The 26,646-nt window shown below is 29.4% G+C and overlaps 2 protein-coding genes across 4 annotated transcripts in view; one reads left to right on the top strand and one right to left on the bottom strand.

Moving 5' to 3' along the window:
- Positions 1–1,311: 1,311 nt before the first annotated feature.
- Positions 1,312–2,776, top strand: LOC135960798 (probable 3-hydroxyisobutyrate dehydrogenase, mitochondrial). Its single transcript, XM_065512187.1, has 2 exons — positions 1,312–1,437; positions 1,575–2,776. The coding sequence occupies exon 2, from the start codon at positions 1,590–1,592 to the stop codon at positions 2,562–2,564; it is 975 nt and encodes a 324-aa protein (XP_065368259.1). The 5' UTR covers positions 1,312–1,437; positions 1,575–1,589; the 3' UTR covers positions 2,565–2,776.
- Positions 2,777–18,620: 15,844 nt separating this feature from the next.
- The window catches only part of Mctp (multiple C2 domain and transmembrane region protein), an 89,226-nt gene continuing 81,200 nt past the window's right edge, over positions 18,621–26,646 (bottom strand). For all 3 annotated transcript variants that reach the window (XM_065513868.1, XM_065513869.1, XM_065513870.1), the window contains 6 exons: positions 24,732–24,912; positions 24,251–24,429; positions 19,560–19,679; positions 19,282–19,485; positions 19,010–19,217; positions 18,621–18,950 (listed from right to left, as the gene is read on the bottom strand). In XM_065513868.1, coding sequence (XP_065369940.1) covers positions 18,870–18,950; positions 19,010–19,217; positions 19,282–19,485; positions 19,560–19,679; positions 24,251–24,429; positions 24,732–24,912 — 973 coding nt within the window. In that variant the 3' untranslated portion in view covers positions 18,621–18,869. The remainder of the gene's footprint in view (positions 18,951–19,009; positions 19,218–19,281; positions 19,486–19,559; positions 19,680–24,250; positions 24,430–24,731; positions 24,913–26,646) is intronic.

The raw sequence follows: 26,646 nt of genomic DNA, 5'->3' as shown, positions 1-26,646 counted from the left end.
ATCTGTATAGTGGTTAGTGAAGCCTTTTTTTGCTGTTGACCTGTGTTATCTATCATATGTCTTTTAAATTTTTTGTTTTTCTCACTTGTTTTAAAAGTTATGATTTTTTCAACTAAAAAACTCAAATGGCGCCACTGTGAGTCGTACACATTTAAGGTGAGAAAACAGTCATGCATTAAACACATTCAAGACAACAGGCTACACGACTACAAGAACACAAATTCTGCTGGTTACAGTTGTAGTCGTGTGGCAGCTACTGAATTATTTTAAAGATGACAGCTACAAAGTAAACAGCTGATTTATAATTCAGTGGTGCCACTTTAATAAAAAATAACCGTACAAAATTCCAATGTAATTAAGATTGAAACAATTATTTTGAGTATAAATATATATATGTTATCATTAGTTTTGTACCTGTTATTAATTTATTTTAATATGGTTATCAGAAACTTCTCTTAACTAAGTAAAAAAATATATTTTTTTAAGCACTAATATGATTTACATGTTTTATTATATTAGCAACACTATTTTTGTTTTGTAGTTGACAAAAATAGAAATTAGCCTAATTCGGCTACATCGGCATGAGTAGTCGTGTGGCCGTGTAGATATGCTGTCGTCAAAATAATCGTCTTCATATAAATGTGTGTATTTTATTTTTGACAGATTGAAGTTGGTAGCCTGCTGTCTTGAATGTGTTTAATGCATCAAACAAAATGTTTATTTAAGGAAATGGCTTAATTTATTGCTCTTAATTGATGCTAAATTTGATTTTGGGCAAGTTTTCAAAATTTTTTAACTTTCTGGTCTCGGTAGACTTTCGGTGGAAATGCCCATATGAGAAATTCCCACATCTGTAAATAAATTGCCCACCATCTGGCCACACTTAGCTAAATCCAGACATCTTATCACTACAATTAGCAACAAACTGTTGAATAACAACCCACTAGTACATCAAAAGGTATTCAATAACAACAACAAATTTATAATAATAATAATAATGATATCAAACAAATTTTCGTATGGAAGCCCCACAAACTCTCAACATATTTTCCATAAACGAGAGGCTAAATGAGAGACAAAGAGAGTTGAGCAAACAATCAATTATGTTTTTATCTCTGTGAGTAAATAACTTGTTCTTGGATGAGGTGATGTTTTTTTGTATGGCCGTGTTTAGATTTTTTATAAAACAAGGGGGGCCGGTGTGGATTCAAATTATAGGAATACATGTGCGAAAGATTGTGTGTGTGGATCTGGAACATTGTTGTAGTTTTATTAGTGGTGGGGTTTGTGTTTATTATGTACACAATCCATTTTTTTTTATGGAAAAGTTGTAGCACGGTGACGTTGTGATTTCTATATGCGATCCGGTATAGTTTAGTGTGCTTTTAGCGTTCAGAGAGTAGTGTTCGTGGTAGTTCTAGTTCGTGGTTAGTTCAGGTTGGTAGAAAGTTTGTGTGTGTGGAATTTTTTTTATTCTAATGTTTTCCATACATTTTTTTTCTTCTTTCTCGTTACATAATTGTTTTGGAAAATAACTTTTGGTGTTGGAATTTGTGGATTTTAAACATACTCAGATACTTTTTAGAAAAATGGCTTTACGTTTGGTGTGCATTAACCCCGCTTTAAATGCTATGGGTCAAACCTTTGTACGTGCCATGTCCAGCCAAGGTGGCTCCAAGAACATTGGTTTCGTCGGTTTGGGTAACATGGGCGGTCACATGGCCACCAACTTGATGAAGAATGGTCACAAATTGCATGTTTTCGATATCTCCAAGCCAGCCTGCGACAACTTGAAGTCCAAGGGTGCCAAGGTTTACGAAAAGACCAGTGAATTGGCATTGAACTCTGACTTTGTCATCACCATGTTGCCCAACAACGACATTGTGAACAAGGCCTACGAAGATATGACCGCCGATGGCGTCAACAAGGATACCATTTTCATTGATTCCTCCACCATTGATCCCACCTTGGTCAAGCAATTGCAAAAGATGGTCAGCGGCAAGGGTGCCCGTTTCATTGATGCCCCCGTATCCGGTGGTGTTCCCGGTGCTGAGCAAGCCACTTTGACCTTCATGGTTGGTGGTACCAACGAAGAATACAATGCCGTCAAGAACGTTTTGGAATGCATGGGCAAGCGCATCACTCACTGTGGTGAATACGGTATGGGTCAAGCCGCCAAATTGTGCAACAACATGATGTTGGGTATCTCCATGCTTGGTGTTGCCGAAGCCATGAACTTGGCCATCCGTTTGGGTTTGAATCCCCAAACCTTTGCCGAAATCATCAACTCCTCCACCGGTCGCTGCTGGGCTTCTGAGGTCTACAACCCAGTTCCCGGTGTCTCCCCCACTGCCCCCGCCAACAATGACTACAAGGGTGGCTTCTCCACAGACCTCATCACCAAGGATTTGGGTTTGGCCTCCGGTGTCGCTACTGCCTCCAACACTCCCATTCCCATGGGCGCCATGGCTCACCAAATGTACCGCACCCTCAAGGCTCATGGTTTGGGCAACAAAGATTTCTCCGTTGTCTACGATTTCATGAAGAACACCCAATACAATTAAATTACGTAAACGTCTCAACAACAACAAGAACAACTTAACTTAATACACGTATCTAGTGCTTCCAAAGTAATCAGGATCATTACTAACCAGATGTGCATTTATAATTTAAGCATTTGTAAGATTTTTCTATATGTAACTATAGTGTAAAGAAATAACAAGGTTAAAAGATATTAATGAAAAACTAAAATAAAATTAATGTAGATAAAAAACAATTAATGAAGATAAACTGTGTATGATTTCATAAATAACATGCCACGTCTATAAACTTAAGTGTTATGCATTCAAATTCAGAATTATAAAAAAAAATCTCTATTATCAATGTAGATCTTTCGAATGAATTATATAAGTGGAAAGTAGAAAATTGAGGTATGTTTTAATGCTAGACGAGTGTCGCAATTATTTTCCTCACATTGTTCGTTTGATTTTAAGGAACTTTATAATAGCCATAAAACATCAAATAATATAACAATTACTTTCCTCTGTGATATTTTCTAAAAGAAAGTTTTTTAATTTAAATAAAAATTTGTTCAAAGAAGTATAAATTTTAATTTTTAGTGACGAAGTAACTATTAGAAAAGTGTTTGTATCTAAAATATACTTATATTTTATATACCCTCCATCAAAAAAGATTGATTTTGTCATTTCGTTTGTAACACATCAAAATATTTGTCGCAGACCCACATTAGAATATATATTCTGGGTTTTGATAAGATTCTGAGATAGCTGAAATTTTAAACAAATAATCTCATTTGATAAGGTTTGTTTGGTAATGAAAATGCGCAACATTGGCCCCCATAAAAATTACCCCCTGTGTCATTAATTCAGCAGTCATTAATTCTAAGTACTCTGAAACTATACTGAAGAGTAGGGCGAAAATCGGGAAACATTTGAACATTTACAATTTTCTTATAATAACACTCTGCTACAAAATTACAGTTTTTGTCAGAACTTGAAAAGCGACCTAATGGGGGTTGTAGGCCTAGGTGAGGACATACTAAAACCGTTTTCAAAGATTTTTAAACACCCTCAAAATTTTGAGATATTTTGAAAAAACTGTTTTAGGGTAGGTCGTAGTACTTTAGTACCTCTAACTCACACATTTTTAGACCGATTTCAAAATTTTAAACAATTATGGATAGACAAAAAATTAAGCTTTCATAAAATGTATATCGAAAAAATTGCGTAAGATTTTATAAAAAGTTTCGCTTTATTTTTTATTTTTTTAATAAATTTTCAAATTTAACAATAGTTATTTTAATTTTTTTCTATTAAAACCTATTCTTTTTTGCACAGTGTTTTAAAAACAACTTTATATGGGAATAAATGAGATATTAGTTGTTAAAATCGGTTTATATTTGCAAATGTTATTAAACTTTTTTGAAAAAAGTTCGAACAAATTTACCTTTTAAATTCAAAATTTTACAATTATTTTTTTTTACAGTTTTTTGTTTTTTTTTATTCATTTCGCTGGGGGAGAAAATATTAAAAATGGTGTTAATTAAAAGTTGAATAACTTTTACAATTTTAATCAGATTTGAATAATTAAAACCATGTTTTATTAAGAACTAAATTTCCTATATATGTTGGTATAAAGTTTTAAAAACTTTCATATCAAAATAAGCAATGAAAAGCGACTAAAATCAAAAAAGTTGATAAATTTTGTTTTTCTTTTAGATATTCTTAATAGAAACAATACTTATAACTTACAAATGTATAAAAAAAGCTGCACGTAATTTTAAAGGGTAATCAGTTTTCTTTCCAAACCCGTTAACTAATTTAAAGTCGGACATAAACTGACTGAGTTACAGATCGATAAGTTCACGGACATAACTGAAAACGGTTTTTTCAGAATAACTTCTGAATTTGAGGGTGTTTTGGAAATTTTTTGACACAATTTCTAATGTACTCAGCAAGCCCTATAACCTACGCTAGGTCGTTTTCCAAGTTTTTTTTCCATCGTAGCACCGTGTAATTAATATCCTGATGAAAGTACAGGTAGCTATATTTTTGATATCTTGACAAAGGGACGACACCTACTGAAACTGGTCGAATTCGGTCTCTTATTATTCCACCACGATTGTTATACATAAAAAGATTTTTATTTGATTTTTTAAGTCCGCTTGTAACACATCGAAATATTTATCGTAGACCCACATAAGCATATATAATCTGGATCCTTATCAAATTGTGGGACTATCTAGCTATGTTTGCCCATCTGTATGTTAAAGGTACGATTGGGCCTAGAGGGAAGGTTCTAGAAGGATGACAATTTCCCTAAATATTGTCTGTTGATCAGAAATGTTTAGTATTAAAAATGCGAAAAATCGATACAATATTTCCGGCTTATAAACTTTATATTTTAGAAATAATACGGTAGCTGGTGAAAGATTGGAGATATCTTAATTAAACTTAGTAATGAGGTGCTTTTAAGTTGGATTGTATTTTCATAGGTTTGTAATTAGAATGGGGTCTAGTGAGCAGCTCCATAAGTATCTCACCTCGGGCATAAAAAATTTAAAAATAATCACAAAATGTTAATTTCTTATCTGAATGTTTATAAATTTGATCTACTTGATATGCTAGTATTTACGGTTAACCTGTTTAGTTCAAGAAATATTTATATTGATTTTTTTTCAATTGGTAGCCTACTTTTTTTTGTTTTTTTTTATGTAACGGACCTACTATTTCCCTATTGTCCGGAAAGTTTTTAAGTATGAGGTAATATTTCTTCATTTTTAGATAAACAATATTACATTTTTTTTTTGAAATTTTTTTTTAAATTTTTTAAAAAAAAAGTTTTCTCCACATTTTTTTTTAATTCTAAAAAATTATTTTTTTTGAAAAAGAATTTATGACAAAACTTATTTTTTGAAGAAAAAAAAATTCGGGTTAAAATTTTGTTTCACTAGTTTGAGCCATTGTACGTCCAACTTACTTTACTATAGCCTTATATACATCGTTGCAATGGACCTTGAAATATCTTTCATTAGATATCCATATAGTCTATATTAATGACTTAGTAAACCAGACATACACACAGCCTCAGAAGTGAGTATACACCAGTGAATTCGTTGATTTTTTTAAGATCATAAAAATCATTATATTCCAACTTATATCTTTTTTTTCAGAACCGAATCTCTTATTCAACACAATCTCCAACAATCCAAAACTTTTAAATTTGAATCGATGGATAGATTTTGGGATTTTCATTATCTTAAAAACAAATCAAATAATTTTTGGTGTTTACTCACTTTTGAGTCTCACAGTATATCAAAAATAGGTCAAAAATCGAGGTTGTCCCGGTTTTTTCCTTATATCTCAGCCGGAAGAATTCCCGATATATTGATGTATGAATCATGTATGTAAGTTATTTGGGGACTACGGAAAATTGATTTCAACATACAGACGGATAGACGGACATGGCTATATGGACTTCGCTATCTATAACGATCCAGAATATAACTTTGTGGGGTCGCAAATGAAAGATGTAGAAATTACAAACGGAATAACAAACTTATATATAATCTTGCCACTCATGGTGAAGGCTATAAAAACACCTCCAAAATAAAATATGTCTAAAACATTGTGGAGCTAATAGCTTATATTTAACAAAGTAGGATGAACCGGAAAAATGCTTTGGAGGAAAATATATGAGCAGCCGAATATGACAGTTTTGCTCACTTTCAATATTTTATGAACAACTACATTTTATTTTGTTTCATTTGATGATTAAGTATGAATTGTACGCCTAGATGATTATGATTACTGTTTATTTATAATTTTAAAATTGCTGCGAAAAAGTTGTTGCTACTAAATATTGTTGATAAGGTTGCATGTTCGATTCCTACATTTCAGAATTTAAAATGAAACCTAAAAGTTCAAGGCCAATTGCAGAATTTTTAACATAAATACAATATACATTTGTATGCATTTGTTTAAAAAGTTGTAGGTATATAAGAAATAAATGACTTATTTGAAAATTTAAGAAAATTATAGTTTTATTTAAGCATAAATTTGGAACAACTCGTTGATTTCATTAAAGAACAGCCACAATTTGACATTATTTTTATAAGTCTTCCATATGAATATATGTACATATATGTAAATACGACTTTCATTCAGAAAAAAATAGTATTTTTATATGTATTCCATCTTAACATTTTCACTAAATTGACTATTACAATAGATTCAATTAAAACTATCAAAAACGAATATATTAGAAGTGCTATGTATCTAACAATACCCCTTTCACATATGAAAAAAAATACATTGTATTTTGCCTACTGCGTCATAAGTTGAAAAGTTTTCACTAAAATGATTATTTAACAAACTGTCACACTAAAAAAGAAAATAAATAAATAAAAATAACATAAGTAAATACACTAAACCATAATAAATATGAATAAAAATCGGCAAAAATCCAGTTTAGATTTTTTTAATAGGTACCTAATGAAATCTACAATTATTTGATAAACAATCATCCAGTTGTTAGGTCGTGCAGTACTATTCCTATTTAGAACTTGACGATAAGTTCCCGCTCCCTACTCAAAAATAGAGTACATACATAATTATATGTATGTATTTACTTTTTTAATTGAAAATCGTCGAAAATATTTATTTTAATCTAAACATGACATGGCAGTATTTTTTACTAAAATTATGTTTGTGGGTGTATTTCATTTAAAGCTTTTGTTGATGTGTTTATGTTTAAGAGCTTTTTTTTGTACTCATGCCCATAAATCAACTAGTGTGTACTAAATTTAATTAAAAAATCCACACGCAAATAATAGAAACTAATTTGTTGTGAAGAGAGAGAGAGCTTTCACAAAATGTGTGTAGTTTAAAGAGCATTGCGTTCTTATTGTGCACAGTGGTTTAGAGTATTTTTATTTTTAAAATAATTCGGTAGCTCATGAAAGATTGGAGATATCTTAATGAAATTTCACATATTCAATACTAAGGTATTTTTGAGATAATTAATATTTATATTGATTCGAAATGAGGGTACTGTATGTTCCTGTATATCTAAAAGGAACAATATTATACTTTTTACTTTGAAATTTCAAGTGGGCGTGGCACATTCCATAAAAATAGTAAATAGTTATTATGGAATATCTGATGAATTTGGTAAACTGTAATTGTGAAAGTCGCAAAACTTCGCTGAATTTACTTTGGTACTATTGTGCGCTTCTTGGCTTAAAATCGGCGGAATTGGAAAAATGGGCGTGGTGCCCATTTTTATTTTAGTTATTTTAGAATATCTGCAGAACTATAATTGTTACAGTCTTCAAACTTTATACGAATCAATTTCTTACCAGTGCATGAACTTTTAGCAAAAAAGGGACGGATCGGAACAGGGCGCGTGAATCTCCCATATAAACTAAATTGCTATTTTCGATTAACTGGAAAACTATAATTGTGGAAGTTTTAAAATTATGCCCGATTATATCTATTATACATAGTTTGGCTGGAAATTGGCGGTATTGGTTTAGTGATTATGGCACCTATCATACAAAGTAAATAGTTATTTTCCAATATCTCGAGAATTATAAATGTGTAAGTCTTCAAACTTTATATGAACCAATTTCAAATTAGAGCTTTGCGGATATGTCTAAATCAACTCCGTTGTCAATAAGCATTCAATACATATGGGGGAGGGATTTCATGTCAAGTGAACCAACTTTTAAAACCGATCGGGATGAAATTTACACCGAGGTTAGACCTAGTAGATAGTAATTCAGACACAACAAGATCGGTCAAGAACTCTCTGAGTTAGAGGGGTCAATTTGACATTTTGTCCAAACATGTTATTTTTCTCATCCATGTAACTTATTGCCTATTGTTCTTAGCAAAATTTGTTCCAAATAGTTTCTTCAATATTTCAAAAAAAAAAAATTAAAAAAAAAATTTTTATTTTTTTCCCGAAATCAAAAACTTGTTTGACTTTTTTTCTCAAAATGAGCCTTTTTGTTACTAAAATAAAGCTTAGATATTTTCTTTGAAGACCTATTTGGTCGCTTAGTGAAGTTCGATATCTATCAAAATAAATGTTTTGTAACTCAAAACATACAATTTTTTACTTTTTTTTTTGCAAAATCACAAAATTTTTTTCCTTTTTTTTCAAAATGGACCTACTTTTTAATTTTTTTTTTGTTGCTTAAAGGAAGGCTTAGATATTTTCCTTGAAGTCCTATTTGGTCGCTTAGAGTGAGATATATAGCAAAATAAATATTTTGTAACTCAAAACATAAAATTTTTGACTTTTTTTGCAAAATCAAATTTTTTTTCCAAAATGGGTCCTTTTTATACCCTTCACCTTCGTGAAAAGGGTATATATAAGTTTGTCATTCCGTTTGTTATTTCTACATTTTTCATTTCCGATCCTATAAAATATATATATTCTGGATCCTTATAGATAGCGGAGTCGATTAAGCCATGTCCGTCTGTATGTCTGTCCGTCTGTCTGTTGAAATCAATTTTCTGAAGACCCCAGATATCTTCGGGATCCAAATCTTCAATAATTCTGTCAGACATGCTTTCGAGAAGTTTGCTATTTAAAATCAGCAAAATCGGTCCATAAATAACGAAGATATGAGCAAAAAACCGGGACAACCTCGATTTTTGACCGATTTTTGATCTATATCTGGATTACTACGTCATTAATATAGACAATATGGATATCTAATGATAGTTATTTCAAAGTTCATTGCAACGATGTAGATAAGGCTATAGTAAGTTGGACCTACACTGGGTTTAAATCGGGAAAAATATTTTTTTACCCGATTTTTTTTTTCATCCAAAAATTTTTTTGTCATACATTTTATTCCAAAAAAAAAAAATTGGAAAAAACTTTTTTTAAAAAAAAATTAAAAAACAATTTCAAAAAAAAAAAATAAAACAATTAAAAAAAATTAAATTTTGTTTACCTAAAAATATTTAAAAAAAATTATTTTAAAGTATAATTTGGTGAAGGGTATATAAGATCCGGCACAGCCGAATATAGCTCTCTTACTTGTTTAAATTTTTTTTTGCTCAAAAGAAAGCTTGGTTCTATTCCTTTAAGACCTATTTCGCTTAGTGGGATACTAATGGAATATATAGCAAAATAAATGTTTTGTAACTCAAGATATACAATTTTTGATGGTCCCTTTTTAATTTTTTTTTTGCTCAAAAGAATGCTTAGGTCTATTCCTTTAAGAGCTTTTTGGTCTCTTAGTGGGATGCTAGTAGGATAAAGGCTACAAAAATAAATTAAAACAATTAAATCTGAATTCATAATATTAAAATTGAAAATTGTATTTTATTTTTGTAATGTTTTACTTTTGTTCTTTTTTTAATTATATTTTTTTGTTATTTGTTTTTTTTTTGTTTGTTTTTTTTGTTTTATAATTTAGGAAGAATCGCAGATAATTGAACAATTTACAATTGAATTTTTTTTTGGTTTGATTAAGTAAGTATTATTTTGTTTAAGTAAAGATTTAATAAATATATTTTATATTTTTATTATAATGTATATTTGTTATAATAAATATCTGTTAGATAATGGATAATGTTGTTGTTTTGGTTTTTTAGGTACATTTCATTTTGTGAGAGTTAAGTGATAAACTGAGTGAAGTGAGTGGAGTGAGTCAGTGAATGTAAATTGTAAGTGATTTGTTAAATTGCAAAAAACTATCTAATAAATACATTACAATAAGTACATTAATACATTATTTTTATTAATTATAAGTAGCTTGTAATAAATAAAGTAATTATTTTAGGGTTTTTTATATTTTTTTAAAGCATTTTTTTTATTTATTTAGTTTTAAAAAGTGGGTGCATAATTCGAATACAATTTATGATGAAAAAGGCAACTAATTTCAAAAATGTTGAAAACATAATTCAAAATAATTTTAGGTTGATGAATACATTTAGGAGTTTGTTATAACTTTAAGCGAAATTATTTAATATTTTTTATAATTATTATGATAAAAAGTAATAGTAAAAATAATTCTTGGAAAAATATCACAAAATTTGTTTTAATAAATGTTTGGTTTTTCAGTTAATTATAAATATAGATTGTTTTTTTTTTAATAATAGGACTAAATAGGAGTTCATAAATATATGTTTATATGTTTCAAAATAAATACAAAATTTAAATACTTTAAGAGATAATAATGGAGGGCAATTAGGAGATTTTTTCTTTTGTATAAATATTTATTTATTTCCTACAATTTATTTGTTATTTATAAACCATTTCAAAATAATTGAATTGAATATTTTAAATAATAGATTGTATTAACTTCATTCATAAACGCATTAAGTTTAAAAATATATTTTGATGTTCCTCTAAATCTGCTCATATTAAAAGAGCAGATTATGTTAAGCTTACTTAAACTTGAGCTACACAATTATATTTTTCAAATATATCTAAAAAACATTGTTCAAATTATTGTATAGACTACAGCAGACTACACAGCTACACGACTACAAAAGCCGTTGGCAGCATTCCTGGCCCTGTGGTCAGCTACTTAATTATAAACGACAGCAACATCGTAACCAGCTGACAGTTAAATTTGATGTTTCGATAATATATTTTTTATTGTCGCCTACAAAAATCGAAATTTGCTTACAGCTGCAATGGTGGTCATGTAGCCGTGTAGCTGGGATGGAGTCAAAATAATCGACTTCATATATTGTGGCCGTTAGCTAAGAATGTCTCTTATTTGGTTGAGTATTTCTCTCTTTGTTTATATGAGTCTTCCTTAACTGAGACTTCAAATATATAACAGTAATTACTTTCTTTAATCCACAGTTTAAATCAATTTGCATAGAGTTTACTTAAACGTTTCATTTTAATTAGTTATTGAATCTGGTTATTTGTATATTGTTTGGTTACAAGTAATATTCGGAGGGTAAAATATAAATACATATTTTCTAAACTCAAACTAATAGATACTTTTAAGAATATTTCTATCTAGATATTGTTTTGAAAGCTTTTGGTTTAAACGTATTTTCTATTTAAACTACTAATTGTGATTAAACTAAGAATTTGTTCGTTTTTTTTAAACTATATTGGTTATTGTTTATACTTTATTTAATAAAATGATAAGATGAAATATAGTGACAACTGAATGAATAGTTATTAACATATAAACATTGGATTAGCTATCTTGATGTCATAATAATCGCAGATGTTACAGTTATTCTCAGTAGAGGCTTGTAGACTGATCTATTCTTGTTTTTGCTGCAAAGACTATGTTCTGAATTAATTTGCAGGAAGATATATCCTTAACTTTTGCCCCATCTGCTCTAGAAATATTTAGATACAGGGAAGGCAATCTATATTATTTAATTTTTGCAAATTTCATGGGCATTGAGAGAGAAACCTAATATAATTACATTTTATATTTTATATTATTTTATATTATAGGTCAGTTCTTTTGCAGAATTTAATAAAGAATCACATATGTGGCTGGTAAAATAAATTTCAAATGCATCTCAAAAAGTCCAGGCAGAATCAGCACATGAATTTCTATAGATTGAAGTTGCAGTGCACAGCTTCAAAGATCTCAGAGCAATTGCCAGCAAAGTATATACAGTAATTATGACTTACCTGCACAATCAACTTTGTATGATATTTTGTGCAGGTAAGTTAAAAATGCAGTTAACCTATATGCACTTACCTGCTCATTAATGCTGGTAAGTGCATTTACAGTTTACTGCCCAAAAAAGCAGCTAACGGCAAATAATTTACATGAATCTTTGTGATTTTTCCGTCTAAAAATAATGTCAAATTGATATTTTAGCTACTTTTAAAATTATTAAGAAGTTTACAACATATTTTTTCATTCAAAATCGTATTTTTCTTATTTGTTTTGATTTAATTTTGTATTAGGCAGCTAAATTAAATTTTATTCATCAAAACCAGTTATAGCTTCCAAAAGTATTATGTACTTATCTTAAATGTGCAGGTATGAACAATGCACATCAATTAACGAATTTATATGGAGTTTGGTAAATAAATATACAAAAATTATTAAATTGATAAAATTATCAAATTATGTGTAATGATTAAGAGGTTTTAATTTCCAAAGTACAAACAAATTGTACCTCGAAAACTAAAGTGATTTCATTGCAAAAATATCACCTGTCGATCAAAACGTCATTAATTCAACTAAAGTCGAATTGGCAAATAGAATTTTGAATACGAGAAAATTCAGACACATTGTTTAATTAGGACTTTAGTTCCCTACCAGTACAGATAATCGTCCGTGATCACTTAATCGATTTGACTCATATTTGACTCATACCGTACGGATAATCGTCCGTGATTACTTAAACGATTTGACTCATATTTAAACATCTACAGCCGGTTTTAGGTTTTTCATATAAAAATCGGTAAATCGTCCCATTTTGGATCTACAGCCGATTTTAGGTTTTTCATATAAAAATTAGTTTTAATTCATATTTAACTATCTACAGCCGATTTTAGGTTTTTCATATAAAAATCGATTTTTATTCAGTGATCACGGATAATCGTCCTTTTTTCGATTGTACTCATATTTAAGGATCTACAGTAGATTTCAAGTTTTTCACATAAGTGATCACGGATAATCGTCCTTTTTTCATAAAAATCTGTTTTTGATTGAAAATATAAATGATCACAACCGTTTTCAAGTTTTTCATATAAAAAATCAATTTTAATTAATTGATCACGGATAATCTTCCTTTTTTCGATTGATCTCATATTTAAGGATCTACAGCCGATTTCAAGTTTTTCATATAAAAATAAATTTTAATTAAGTGATCACGAATATTCGTCCTTTTTTCGATTGAATTTATATTTAAGGATCTACAGCCGATTTCAAGTTTTTTAGATTTTTCATATAAAAATCGATTTTAATTTAGTGATCACGGATAATCGTCCTTTTTTCGATTGGACTCATATTTAAGGATCTACAACCGTTTTCAAGTTTTTCATATAAAAAATCAATTTTAATTAAGTGATCACTGATAATTGTGCTTTTTCGATTGGACTCATATTTAGGATCTACAGCCGTTTTCAAGTTTTTCATATAAAAAATCAATTGTGATCACCGATAATCGTTCTTTTTTCGATTGGATTCATATTCAAAGATCGACAGCTGATTTTATGTTTTTTCATATAAAAATAGAATTTTGGTTGCAATCACCTAAAATCGTCCTTTTTGCGTTAGGATCTACAGCCGATTTTAGGTTTTTCATATTAAAAATTTATTTTAATTAAGTGATCATGGATGATCTTCCTTTTTCCGATTGAACTTATATTTGAGGATCTACAGTCGATTTCAAGTTTTTTAGGTTTTCATATAAAAATCAGTTTTAATTAAGTGATCACGGATAATCGTCCTTTTTTCGATTGGACTCATATTCTAAGATCGACAGCTGATTTTATGTTTTTTCATATAAAAATAGAATTTTGGTTGCAATCACCTAAAATCGTCCTTTTTGCGTTAGGACTTATATTTAAGGATCTACAGCCGATTTTAGGTTTTTCATATTAAAAATTTATTTTAATTAAGTGATCAGGGATGATCGTCCTCTTTCCGATTGAACTTATATTTGAGGATCTGAAATCTGATCGATTTCAAGTTTTTTAGGTTTTCATATAAAAATCAGTTTTAATTAACTGATCACGGATAATCGTCCTTTTTTCGATTGGATAAGGATCTGTATCCGATTTAAGTTTTTTCATATAAAAATCTATTTTTGGTTGAAAATATAAGTGATCACGGATAATCATTTTTTTGCGAATGGACTCATATTTAATGATCTACAGCCGATTTCGATTGGATTAGGTTTTAGGTTTTTCACATAAAAATCAATTTTAATTAAGTGATCGCGGATTATTATTATCCTTTTTTCGATTGTTTTTCATATAAAGATCGATTTATTGTTGAAAATATAAGAGACCACAGATAAACGTGGTTAATGATCTACAGCCGATTTTAGGTTTTTCATATAAAAATCGATTTTAATTAAGCGATCACGGAAATTCCAAAAAAAAAATTCTTATAAAATTTTAAATTTTTGCAAATGGGGAAGCTTCAAGGATTTTGTTTTGGGAATTTAAATTTTTTGTTATATTTTCAGGAAGTGTTGTTTATAATTTAAAAAGCTTCCAAAAATTTCTGAAAATTATCATCACAATTTTATATTTTTGTGGTGGAATATATAAATTTTGTTATATTTTAAGATAGTGTTGTTTATTAAATGAATGTCTGAAAATATCATACAAATTTAATATTTCCAATAACTTGAAGATTTTTAAAATTATTTGTTGATTTAAATCAGTGTTATATTTTAAAAAAATCTTGTTTATTATAAATCAAAAAATAAATTTAATGGGAAAATTCGAGGATTTTTGGAATTGGAATTTAAAAACTTTGTTATATTATAAGAAAATTTAGTTTTTTAATAAATAATAGAAAAATGTATTAAAAATCTAGAAATTTTGCCTGAGAGGATAATTTTTATAGACATTTTGGTAGAAAACTGTACAAATTTACTTATTCAGCTTATTGCTGTGGTATTACTACAACAGATTCCCATAAAAAAAAACATTCCTCGGGTAAGTAATATATAGAAAAATGACTGCTGTCAGAAACCAAGACAGTATTATTAAACAACTAGTTGATCGCCCCGGCTTCGCCCGGTAGCATTTACTAATGTTAGTTCTTCAAGTTTCTCCAACCCACTCACACCAGCCTGTTCTTATTTATTTGCAAATAAAATATCTAAATTTGTACTGCATACTTTAGGGAGCTTTTTTATTACAGTTGACTGGACTCACAAAAAAAAGAATTTCCGAGAATTTTTGAATTTTTTTTCTTTACAAACCAACTCCTGAAAATTTCGAATCGAATAAAAAAAAAATCTGCCACATCGCTCCAGCCGTTCTCACGTGATGACATTACATACATGGACCATTTAATTTTTATATATATAGATATATGGGGGATTTCATGTCAAGTGAACCAACTTTTGAAATCGATGTCTTCCGATCGGGATGAAATTTGCACCAAGGTTAGCTCTATTGGATAGTAACTCAGACACAATTTTTCAACAACATCGGTCGAGAACTCTCTGAGTTATAGGGGGTAAAATTTTGACAATTTGGTCAAACAGGGGTTTTTTCTTATCCATGTAACTTATTACCTATTGTTCTTAGCAAAATGTGTTCCAAATAGTATAGATAGCTATTTCTTCGATCTTTCGAAAAAAAATATTTAAAAAAAAAAATAAAAAATTTTTAATATTTTTTTTCCGAAATCAAAAACTTTTTTGACTTTTTTTTAAAATACGCTATTTTTTTTATTTTTTTTTTTTTTCTTAAAATAAAGTTTAGATATTTTCCTTGAACACCTACTTGGTCGCTTAGTGGGATGCGAGTGGGATATCTATCAAAATAAATATTTTGTAACTCAAAACATAAAATTTTTGACTTTTTTTGCAAAATCAAAAACTTTGTTGACTTTTTTTTTTCAAAATGGACCCTTTTTTAATATTTTTTTTTAGGTCAAACAAAAGCTTAGATATTATCCTTGAAGACCCTTTTGGTCGCTTAGTGGGATGCGAGTGGGATATCTATCAAAATAAATATTTTTTAACTCAAGACTTACAATTTTTGACTTTTTTTTTTGCAAATACGATTTTTTTTCCAAATGGGCCCTTTTTTTAAAATTTTTTTTGTAGTCAAAAGAAAGCTTAGGTCCATTCCTTTAAGATATTTTTAGTCCCTTAGTGGGATGCGAGTAGGATATCTATCAAAATAAATATTTTGTAACGCAAGACATACAATTTTTTAATTTTTTTTTGCAAAATCAAAATTTTTTTCCAATATGGGCCCTTTTTTAATTTTTTTTTTTGCTCAAAAGAAAGCCTAGGTCCATTCCTTTAAGATATTTTTAGTCCCTTAGTGGGATGCGAGTGGGATATCTATCAAAATAAATGTTTTAACACAAAAATTGTATGTCTTGAGTTACAAAACATTTATTTTGATATATATCCCACTCGCATCCCACTAAGCGATCAAAACCATCTTAAAGGAATAGGCCTAAGCTTTCTTTATAGCAAAAAAAAAAATTACAAAAAGGGCCCATTTTAAAAAAAAGTCAAAAAAGTTTTTGATTTTGCCAAAAAATCAAAAATTGTATATCTTGAGTTACAAAATATTTATTTTGATAGATATCCCACTCGTATCCCACTAAGGGACCTAAAATATCTTAAAGGAATGGACCTAAGCTTTCTTTTGACTAAAAAAAAATTTTTAAAAAAGGGCCCATTTTGAAAAAAAATTCGAATTTGCAAAAAAAAAGTCAATAATTGAATGTCTTGAGTTACAACATTTTTATTTTAATAGATATCCTACTCACATCTTCCTAAGTGACAAAATAGGTCTTAAAGGAAAAGACCTAAGCTTTCTTTTGAGCAAAAAAAATTTTTAAAAAAAAGTCCCATATTGGAAAAAAATTTCGATTTTGCAAAAAAAAATTAAAAAATTGTATGTCTTGCGTTACAAAATATTTATTTTGATAGATATCCCACTCGCATCCCACTAAGGGACTAAAAATATCTTAAAGGAATGGACCTAGGCTTTCTTTTGAGCAAAAAAAAAAAATTAAAAAAGGGCCCATATTGGAAAAAAATTTTGATTTTGCAAAAAAAAATTAAAAAATTGTATGTCTTGCGTTACAAAATATTTATTTTGATAGATATCCTACTCGCATCCCACTAAGGGACTAAAAATATCTTAAAGGAATGGACCTAAGCTTTCTTTTGACTACAAAAAAAATTTTAAAAAAAGGGCCCATTTGGAAAAAAAATCGTATTTGCAAAAAAAAAAGTCAAAAATTGTAAGTCTTGAGTTAAAAAATATTTATTTTGATAGATATCCCACTCGCATCCCACTAAGCGACCAAAAGGGTCTTCAAGGATAATATCTAAGCTTTTGTTTGACCTAAAAAAAAAGATTAAAAAAGGGTCCATTTTGAAAAAAAAAGTCAACAAAGTTTTTGATTTTGCAAAAAAAGTCAAAAATTTTATGTTTTGAGTTACAAAATATTTATTTTGATAGATATCCCACTCGCATCCCACTAAGCGACCAAGTAGGTGTTCAAGGAAAATATCTAAACTTTATTTTAAGAAAAAAAAAAATAAAAAAAAATAGCGTATTTTAAAAAAAAGTCAAAAAAGTTTTTGATTTCGGAAAAAAAATATTAAAAATTTTTTATTTTTTTTTTTAAATATTTTTTTTCGAAAGATCGAAGAAATAGCTATCTATACTATTTGGAACACATTTTGCTAAGAACAATAGGTAATAAGTTACATGGATAAGAAAAAACCCCTGTTTGACCAAATTGTCAAAATTTTACCCCCTATAACTCAGAGAGTTCTCGACCGATGTTGTTGAAAAATTGTGTCTGAGTTACTATCCAATAGAGCTAACCTTGGTGCAAATTTCATCCCGATCGGAAGACATCGATTTCAAAAGTTGGTTCACTTGACATGAAATCCCCCATATACATATATGTTGTTTCATTGTGCAGTATCAGAACTTTGATACTCTGCTCTAGCAAATTATCGAAAACGAAATTAAAGAACTATTAAATGTCTTGTCTAGTTTTCCCCGGGAGTAACATAATTCAAATAATAGATTAGAATACATTTAAGTTAAAACTATTTCCTTTTCGATCTTGATTAATTCAACAAAAAACATTTAGATTTGTTTCATAATTTATGGAGAGAATTTTTTGCTATTCAATTAAAGTTAATTTCAATTAACTAGGTACTTAATGTGATTAGAAAATGAAGTGTATTATACATATAATTCTTTTGATTTGTATTAAAAGTGCCAAGTAATAATGATTTTAATGTAAATGGAAAAAATTTGATTTTTAATTATAACGACTATCTCTTTTTTTTTAAGTCGTTATTAAGAAGAAACTATTACTTAAACGACAACTATATAAATTTCAAAATTCTTATAAAAAAATCCATACGAAATATTTAAGAAAAAATATAGAAAATCCATCATATTCCTAAATTAAACTACTTAGTTTATTTATGTCATCTGATTTATGCGTACTTTTGTTTCATTTTTTTAAATGCTGTCATGCGGATATTATCGGTGCCGGTCTTAATCATGTTGGATACATTGCGCATGGAACGTTGCGATATATTGACAACCTGTTGCGGTAAAACGGCCATTGATTTGCTCGTTGATGTCTCACGAGCACCATACAAATCCATCATTATGTCGGTGTCATCCGTACTAGCTATGGACTATGATGCTTTGAATTTCTTTTTTGGGTTATTTCGAGCAGCTTCGGATGCTGGAGTGGGTGGTAGTTCACGAAATTGATTCTAAAAAAAGAAACATTTAATCAAATATGTTTAATTGGTTTCTAATTAAATTGACTTACGATTTCCTCATCATCTGGTATTCTCGATAAAAAGTCCAATAGCTCATTGTTGGGTATAGTATTTGGTCTCAGTATTCTGCGGGTAAATTTCATTATGCCCCAAAATAATAACAGAAAACGTATGGGTATGTAATGTAATACCACAATAGCACCAACTAGTAAAACTACTGCCAGCCAGGTCAATTCGGGGACGGAAAAATTAAAGGTACTAACAAATGAAATACTGTTAAAACAAAAGCTGTATAAGTTTTTCCTATATATTATTTAATTACTTCTTAGTGCTCTCTCCCAAAGAGGCCAAATATCCTATAGTATTTTGCACAGTTTGAGATACTTCTTGTATGGCCTGCAAACGCTCTTTAATGGACTTTTTCTCTTCCTTTTCCTTATCATCTTCATCGTCTTCATCATAGTCATAATCATAGTTACCAGCACCGGTTTCTGACTGACCGGTTATCATTCTTATTAGCCATTTTCTATATAAAGCGAAATAAAAAATCAAAGTAGTTTTTATTCAAAATAGAACTTTTTTTAATTAAGTTTAACTTACTTGAGTATAATCAGCAGTAATACTAGAGGTATAGTTTCCAAATTACCATATATGCACGCTATAACCCATAAGGTAAAAGCTATAGCCGATCGTACTGGACTTTCCCATTCAAAGCAGGATCTGTATGGGAAAAAAAAAATTTAGTGAAAAAAATGTTTCGGAATTTTGTTTCTAAAAACAAAAACAATTTGAAAAAAGTTTTATTTTCAAAGCTTGTATTATTGGGTTTATGACTTAGAAAAGCGGGACTTTTTTAAATTTTTAGCTTTTATTTTGAAACATTTGTACAATATAAATTTGCGCAAAGTATTGGCTATTGCACAGTGGGGCATAATCAACATTTTTTGGAAATATGAATAATATGTCATTTTAAAACTGCGTCTTTCAAAACTATTGCCCTTTTTCATACTAAAAAAATTGTATAAATTTTCTTAATATTGTATTCAAGTCAGTCAATTGACCTAGTCACATTTTATAATAAAAGCTCTGTTCAATAACTAAAAGTTGTTACTAGTTTGTAACAATTGTTACTGGAAAAGCGTTCATTAACTCAAAAAACTTGCAAGTAGAGAAAAAATCAAGAACGTACAAATTTTAGAGAGTGTTATCTCGTTGCAAACTATTACAAGTTCTATTTTGAACTCGTAATAGTTAGAAGCATAGAGAATTATACATAGAGACGAGACACTCCAATTTGTCAAACAAAAATACAACAATGATACAACAACAAAATACATTGACTAGCATGTATTTTGTTGTTGCCAGAGATAGGTTTTTGACAACAGACTTAGGTTTTTGACAATTACGTCTCGTCTCTATGTTACCCTATGGTTAGAAGCTTATATTTCATATATTTGTGTTATTGTTTATTTATTTACAATTTTATTTTTGTAGTGAAAAAATGTAAAAAAAAAAGAATTTTCAATAAAATTTAAGAAAATGTGAGTATTTATACATTTTAAAAGGAATAAAATAAGAAATTTGTGTGTATAAAACAATTGTTACTGGAAAAGCGTTCATTTACTTTTTACTATTATTTAGAATTTAAGAGTGTAATTTTGTAAATTTTGATTTTATTCTCTCGTTGCAAGTATTTACTGGGAAAGTAAATGAACAGACCTAAAGTATGAGAAATGCAATATTTTTGAAGGACGGAGTTTTAAAGTGGCATATTTTTCAATCTAATTGATATATTGCACTGTGGTTCCAAATCAAAATCTAGGTGGACAAAGTTATTTTGCGATCTTTTTATATAGAATTGGTATCTCCGATTCCAACAAAAAATCTTTAAAAGATCAATATAAACTTTTTTCAAGTTGCAGTAGGGTCTAGATATACATATAAAAAACACTAATAAAAAATTAAAAAATATACGTTTTCAAGTCTTTCTTTAAAAAGATCTGTATTTACTATATTTCCAGTTACAGTAGGGTCTAGATATATAAAAATCAATAATAAATAAAGAAATATCTCTAAAAATTCCATTCCGTAAAAATTAAAAAAAAAGTATTTTGGCGGGTGCTGGCGGCTACAATTTTTTTACAAAGACATTCCCCAGAAGTTTCTTTAAATGATGTATATAGTCTTTGGACGGGCTTTGACGGTCTTTTTTTTGGCAAGCTATATAACATTCTTAGAAAAAAAATATCAGTATATTTGAGAACAGAGTTTAAAGGACTATAACAGGAAAATGGAGAGGCCCATAAATATAAGATATACATTTAATAAAATCCTATATTAATGTTTATTTACGTTTTGAAGTATGAATTTCTATATGGTAAAACCATTGAGATATATCTAATTTAGTAAAGCAGTAAAATATTAAAAAAAAATTAACGAAAATATGATTCAAAATTTGTTGAACTTCTGGCGCTTCTGTCGAGAAAACGAAATGTATAATTGAAAAACCTATTTGTATTGGAAGAGAGCAGATTGTCAGCTTCCGAAAAAACTTAGCTTTTCCAAATTCTGAAGATACCGATTTTCATAATTTTTTCCACCTAGATTTTCATTTGGAACCACAGTGTATTGACTTGATTTTTTTTTTGGAAGTCCAAAAATTAACTTATTTAAACAAACAAAAAATGTTCAGAATACATATGGATCAAATAGTTCCCAATATTTGCAATCCTATTAAAATTTTGATACGAATTTTAGTTTTAGAAACGCAATAAATATGTAATATGTATAAAATCTTTATTTATTAACAAAACTCATTGAAATTTTCATTTAAATTTGTCATTCTAAATAACAAAGTGTAAAATAAACATGTGAAAAGTCAAAGGGAATCCCGCAATTTCTAAAAATTGGTCCGAATATCCCAAAAATGGTATTTTTACAATTTTGCAAATAGGCTCCACATTTCCTTTGGGGATAAATAGGGAACACATCACGGTTTACAAAGCTGCTTTCCGTTCCCAGCATTGGGACTTTAGAACATTGTGACCCAAATTGGAAATTTTGATAAAAATAGGTAAAATTCCGAAGGGAATAGTGGTGACATATTCGAAAAATATGACATGGTTTTTATACCAAAATATTCTGCGTAAAAATGCCTTACAAAAAAACATAACATTGTTATATGCACTTAAAGAAAGTTTTTTTTTTTAATAAAAAAAGTGTTAAGTCATCTTTTTGCCCAAAAAACAGCAAAAATCTACTATTTTCTGAATTTTTAAATGGAAAATCGCTTATTTTTGGATCCATAATTAGTATTGCTCTGAAATCTTTTGTATGTTATTGGTAATTTAGTTGCCTAACTATTAAAAAAAATTGTCCATTCGGTCCAAAAATTGCGACCTACATTTTTTAAAAAAACGGCGCAAGGTATGGCAAATTTTAACTTCGAAATTATAAGAGATAAATAGTACACTCAAGCTCAAGACCAAGGCGAGTACTTTCAAAAAATATAAAATCTTTGAAATCGGATGGGAAACAAAAAAATGTCACATGTTTAAAGCCCCCACAGCGCCGGCCTGGAGCATTAGTAAGGTTCATTTTAATAACTTAAACTTGACTACCCAGCAAAAAATAATGGAAGTGCATCTTTACATATGACATTTTAATCACATCTAAAGTTGCAAATGAATCATTTCTACCTCTGAAGATGTGATTTTAAATATGGGTATTTGACACTGAATTATAAATATTTCGTTGATGTAATTGTTTCCTACATTTTTTGAATTTTTTAAAATTTATTAAAACCTGTAAAAATTGGTATACAAACAATTTTTACATTTTTTAATCATTAAAATTAATCAGCCATTGTTTCATAAATTTTATAACTACATTAAAATCAATTCATAAATGCTCAATTACATCACTTTTTTTCTATTATTTATATTTCCATCCAAGATGCCAAAAAATATAGGTATCCACTACCTACATTAAAATAACACCTTAAAATCGAAATTTAATCGCATCGAAAGCATCGAATTTATTAAGTAACAAGTTGTCAAAAATGAACAACATCCCTCCAATGACAAGCTAATGTAAAATTCATAGCTTTTTCACCAAAATTGGAAGTACATCAAGCATGCTATTTGTTGTGAAAATTCTGCATCTTCTTCCTCACTTTTTTTGCTGGGTAATAATTATCTACGCCCACATAAAATTTTATACTGATCGGACCAGCCGTTTAGAAATGTAAGATTTATATCCAAAAAATGTCGATTCTGCCCACTGTGCATTGTTAGCTATGACCTTTTCCCATTTTTCTGACAACATACGAACTCGGAGCCAATGAACTACTACTCATCTTTTGAGTAAAAGAACGAATCAATCCACTATGGAAAACTCTGTTGCAAAGAGAACTATATCCTCGACCGATGCAGCATGCTCTCCTGCGTTGATCGAAACAAATAGTATTCGGACGGAGCAAGGTCTGGACTATAAAGCGGGAGGAATATTACAGTTTCATGTCTGGCCTTTTTTAGGACAATACTCGCTTCTAGCTAATGTGTTGTTTTCGGTACAGGTTCCTTGTGATGGCCTGGTAAGATTTCAACAGCTCATAATAGATAGGACCCTTTTGGTCACACCAACTACAGAGCTTTACCTTAGCGGCATGTATATTTGGCTTTCGTGTGGATTTCACTGGTTGGTCGGGTCTCACGTACGATCTCTTACGCTTCAGGTTATCGGAATTGATTCATTTTTCATAGCAAGTAATGATTCATTGCAAAAATTATTTTCTTTTATAGCGTTTAAGCAGCATTTCAGAAAAACACGTCTTTCAAGGTGTCTCTGCTTCAATTCGTATGGTACCCAATTTCTTTATAAAGTAATGACTCGAATTCTTAGACTTCAAACTTTTTTGGCTGGCCTGGGCGATCTTTCTCTTCAGTTTCAAATTCAACACTTCTGAACCGCACAAACCACGTTGAAAATGATGGAACACATTCTCTCGTGAACAATTGGTGTGCATCAGCGGCACATTTTTCATCAACGTAAAGCAAAACTTCCCGCATATGACGCTTTGTTGGTACAAAATTCGACATTTTCAAAGCAAAAAACTTGTGTTGTTTACATAAGTCATACACCCAATACAAAACAAGTTAAAAATAAAAAAAATTACTTTTTCGACTTTTTTTTAGTTAATTGACTTCTCGACTTTTTTCGGGATAATGTAATAAATTGTTCGAATTTTTTTCCGTCTAAAAAGGAAGGATTATTCTATATAGAATACTCACTGTATATATCTGGCGGCATCGAATATATTCATTATTATAACTTTCAGTCTATTGACATTACGTAGGAATAGTTGTCTTTTGAATTTAGCTTCTTGTTGTATTAATTTCTCCTCTTTGGGTTGCAGAACTCTACACACTGCTCGAATTTCGTTCCATACCACGTTCATTTCCAGTAGAATCTAAGAAATAAAAAATAGTTAATGAAAATGTTAAGCTATTAGGAGTTTGGGTTATACCGTACAGGACAAATATATTTTGACTAAAAAAATAAACTCCTGCGATTAATATCTGAACAAAGAGGGTTTCTGAATTTACTCTTCTGATTTAAAAATGCACCTCACATTTTTTACAGATGATACTTATTGGAGATGATTTATCCAGAGTATTTTTAAGATGACTTGGTTTCTGGATATTCAAATGTTTGGAATAACACTTTTATGTAGCCAAAATATATTCGCCGAGGACTACTGTAAGTACAAACCTGTGGTGACATTCCTTTGGCCCGAGTGCATAGGTTTTTGTCTTTTAGTGTATACCATCGTTTGACACCATTTTTAATTCGCAGTAGTGGTATAACAAGTTTACCCAAAAATTCTACTCTATGGTCCCGATCTTCATCATATACAGTAACTTCTAGAACCTGGGTTATGTCTTTGACGTTGCTATAATAAATAGAAATATTATTTTAAGTTCAGATTGTATAAAATTGCAAAGTTGAAATTGGTTAATATTAAACGCTGCTTTATCGGCACTGAAAAATGGCAGTGCTTTTAATTAATTTTTTGCAAAATTTCTCGCATTCTAGATTGAATTATATCTCGAAAAAATTATTAAAGTCAAATATCGGTTGGAAATGTTAAGATTTTCTCTCGACTATTATATCGTCGTCCCGAAGTTATCTTCATGGAACTCCAACAAATTTGTTTTAGGGAAATAAAATTTAAAGTTTCAACAATTTATATAAAAAACAAGTAAGAAAGTATGATCGGTCAAGCCCGACCATATAATACCCTACACTAGGTAAAAGAGCAAAAACATGGGGGTTATGACCATTTATGGACCGATCACCATGAAATTAGGTCGTGTGATTTATGTCTATATTAAAGTTAACTATGTTGAATTTTGTGAGTATACCAACATTTTAAAGCGATTTATGCACGTTAAAGTGATTTTCGGAAGCGGGTCTATATGGGAGCTATGACTAATTATGGACCGATCGTAACAAAATTTGGTGACATGAATTCTGTGTATATAAAACTTATTTGGAGCGGAATTTGTGGAGATATATATATAAATTAAACATTTATGACCGATTAAGTCCAATTTCGTGAGGACATTTGTATGGGGGCTAGGTAAACAAATAGACCGATTTCAGCCAGTTTCAATAGGCTTGGTCCTTGAGCCGAAGAAATAATATGTACCAAATTTCATCGAAATATCTACAAAATTGGGACCTGTACTCTGCGCACAAGGTTTACATGGACATCATTTAATCGACTCAGATAGTGACTCTAAGTCGATCGGTATACTTTAAGGTGGGTGTTAGACTAATATTTTTGGGCGTTACAAACATCTGCACAAACGCATTATACCCTCCCACTATGGTGGTGTAGGGTATAAAATGGGTTGAAAAAAGTTGTTAAATATTTTTGTTTGTAGTACTTAAAATTCTACATCGATTAATGTAAAAATGTCCAAAGTCATGGAGGAAATTTTTCAAGTTACTGCAATTTTCAGCTCTAAAAATATTTTTTAATTTATGATACATGCGTTAAAATAACTAATACAATATGCGCTCATTTTTTTTCTCCAAAACCATCTTTACCTATATGAGTTATACATGCAGTAAGCTAAATAAATATATTTAGTAAATTAGTAAGCAATTAAATAAACCTCCACTAATTATTTCTGGATGTTTATTTTTATTCTATGCATCATTCCTCAAGTTTATTCTATTTCAAACCCAGTGACTTTGCTAAGATTACACAGGGCAACAAAATCGAAAAAATTTTAGAGGCTTTTTAAACCACCACATAGTTTTAATGTATTGTGATTCCAGTAGTACAAAGATGGACCAAATTTTAAATTCTATGAAGAGGTTTTTTTTAAAAATTTTTTTTGGTAAAATTGTGAATTTTTTTTAGAGGTTTCTTTATATAATTAATGATAACTCCAAAACGGTTAGTCCGTTATGATTAAAATAAAGTTCCGAAATTTCACATACGCAACCTTTAATCCGTTTATATATTGCTTTTTAATCGACTCAGTACTTTCGGAGTTATAATAACAAATTTAAGCTAAAAAATAATTTTTTAAGTGAAAATAGCAAATTTTTTTGTTTAAAAAAAATCATGAAAAATCGAAAACGGCTGAAATTGTTCAGATTTATTAATTTA

The sequence above is a fragment of the Calliphora vicina genome, chromosome 5 (genome assembly GCF_958450345.1).
Source record: "Calliphora vicina chromosome 5, idCalVici1.1, whole genome shotgun sequence".
Classification (NCBI taxonomy): domain Eukaryota; kingdom Metazoa; phylum Arthropoda; class Insecta; order Diptera; family Calliphoridae; genus Calliphora; species Calliphora vicina.
The sequence above is the reverse complement of the archived record's forward strand: the minus strand, read 5'-3'. Positions and strand labels throughout refer to the sequence as shown.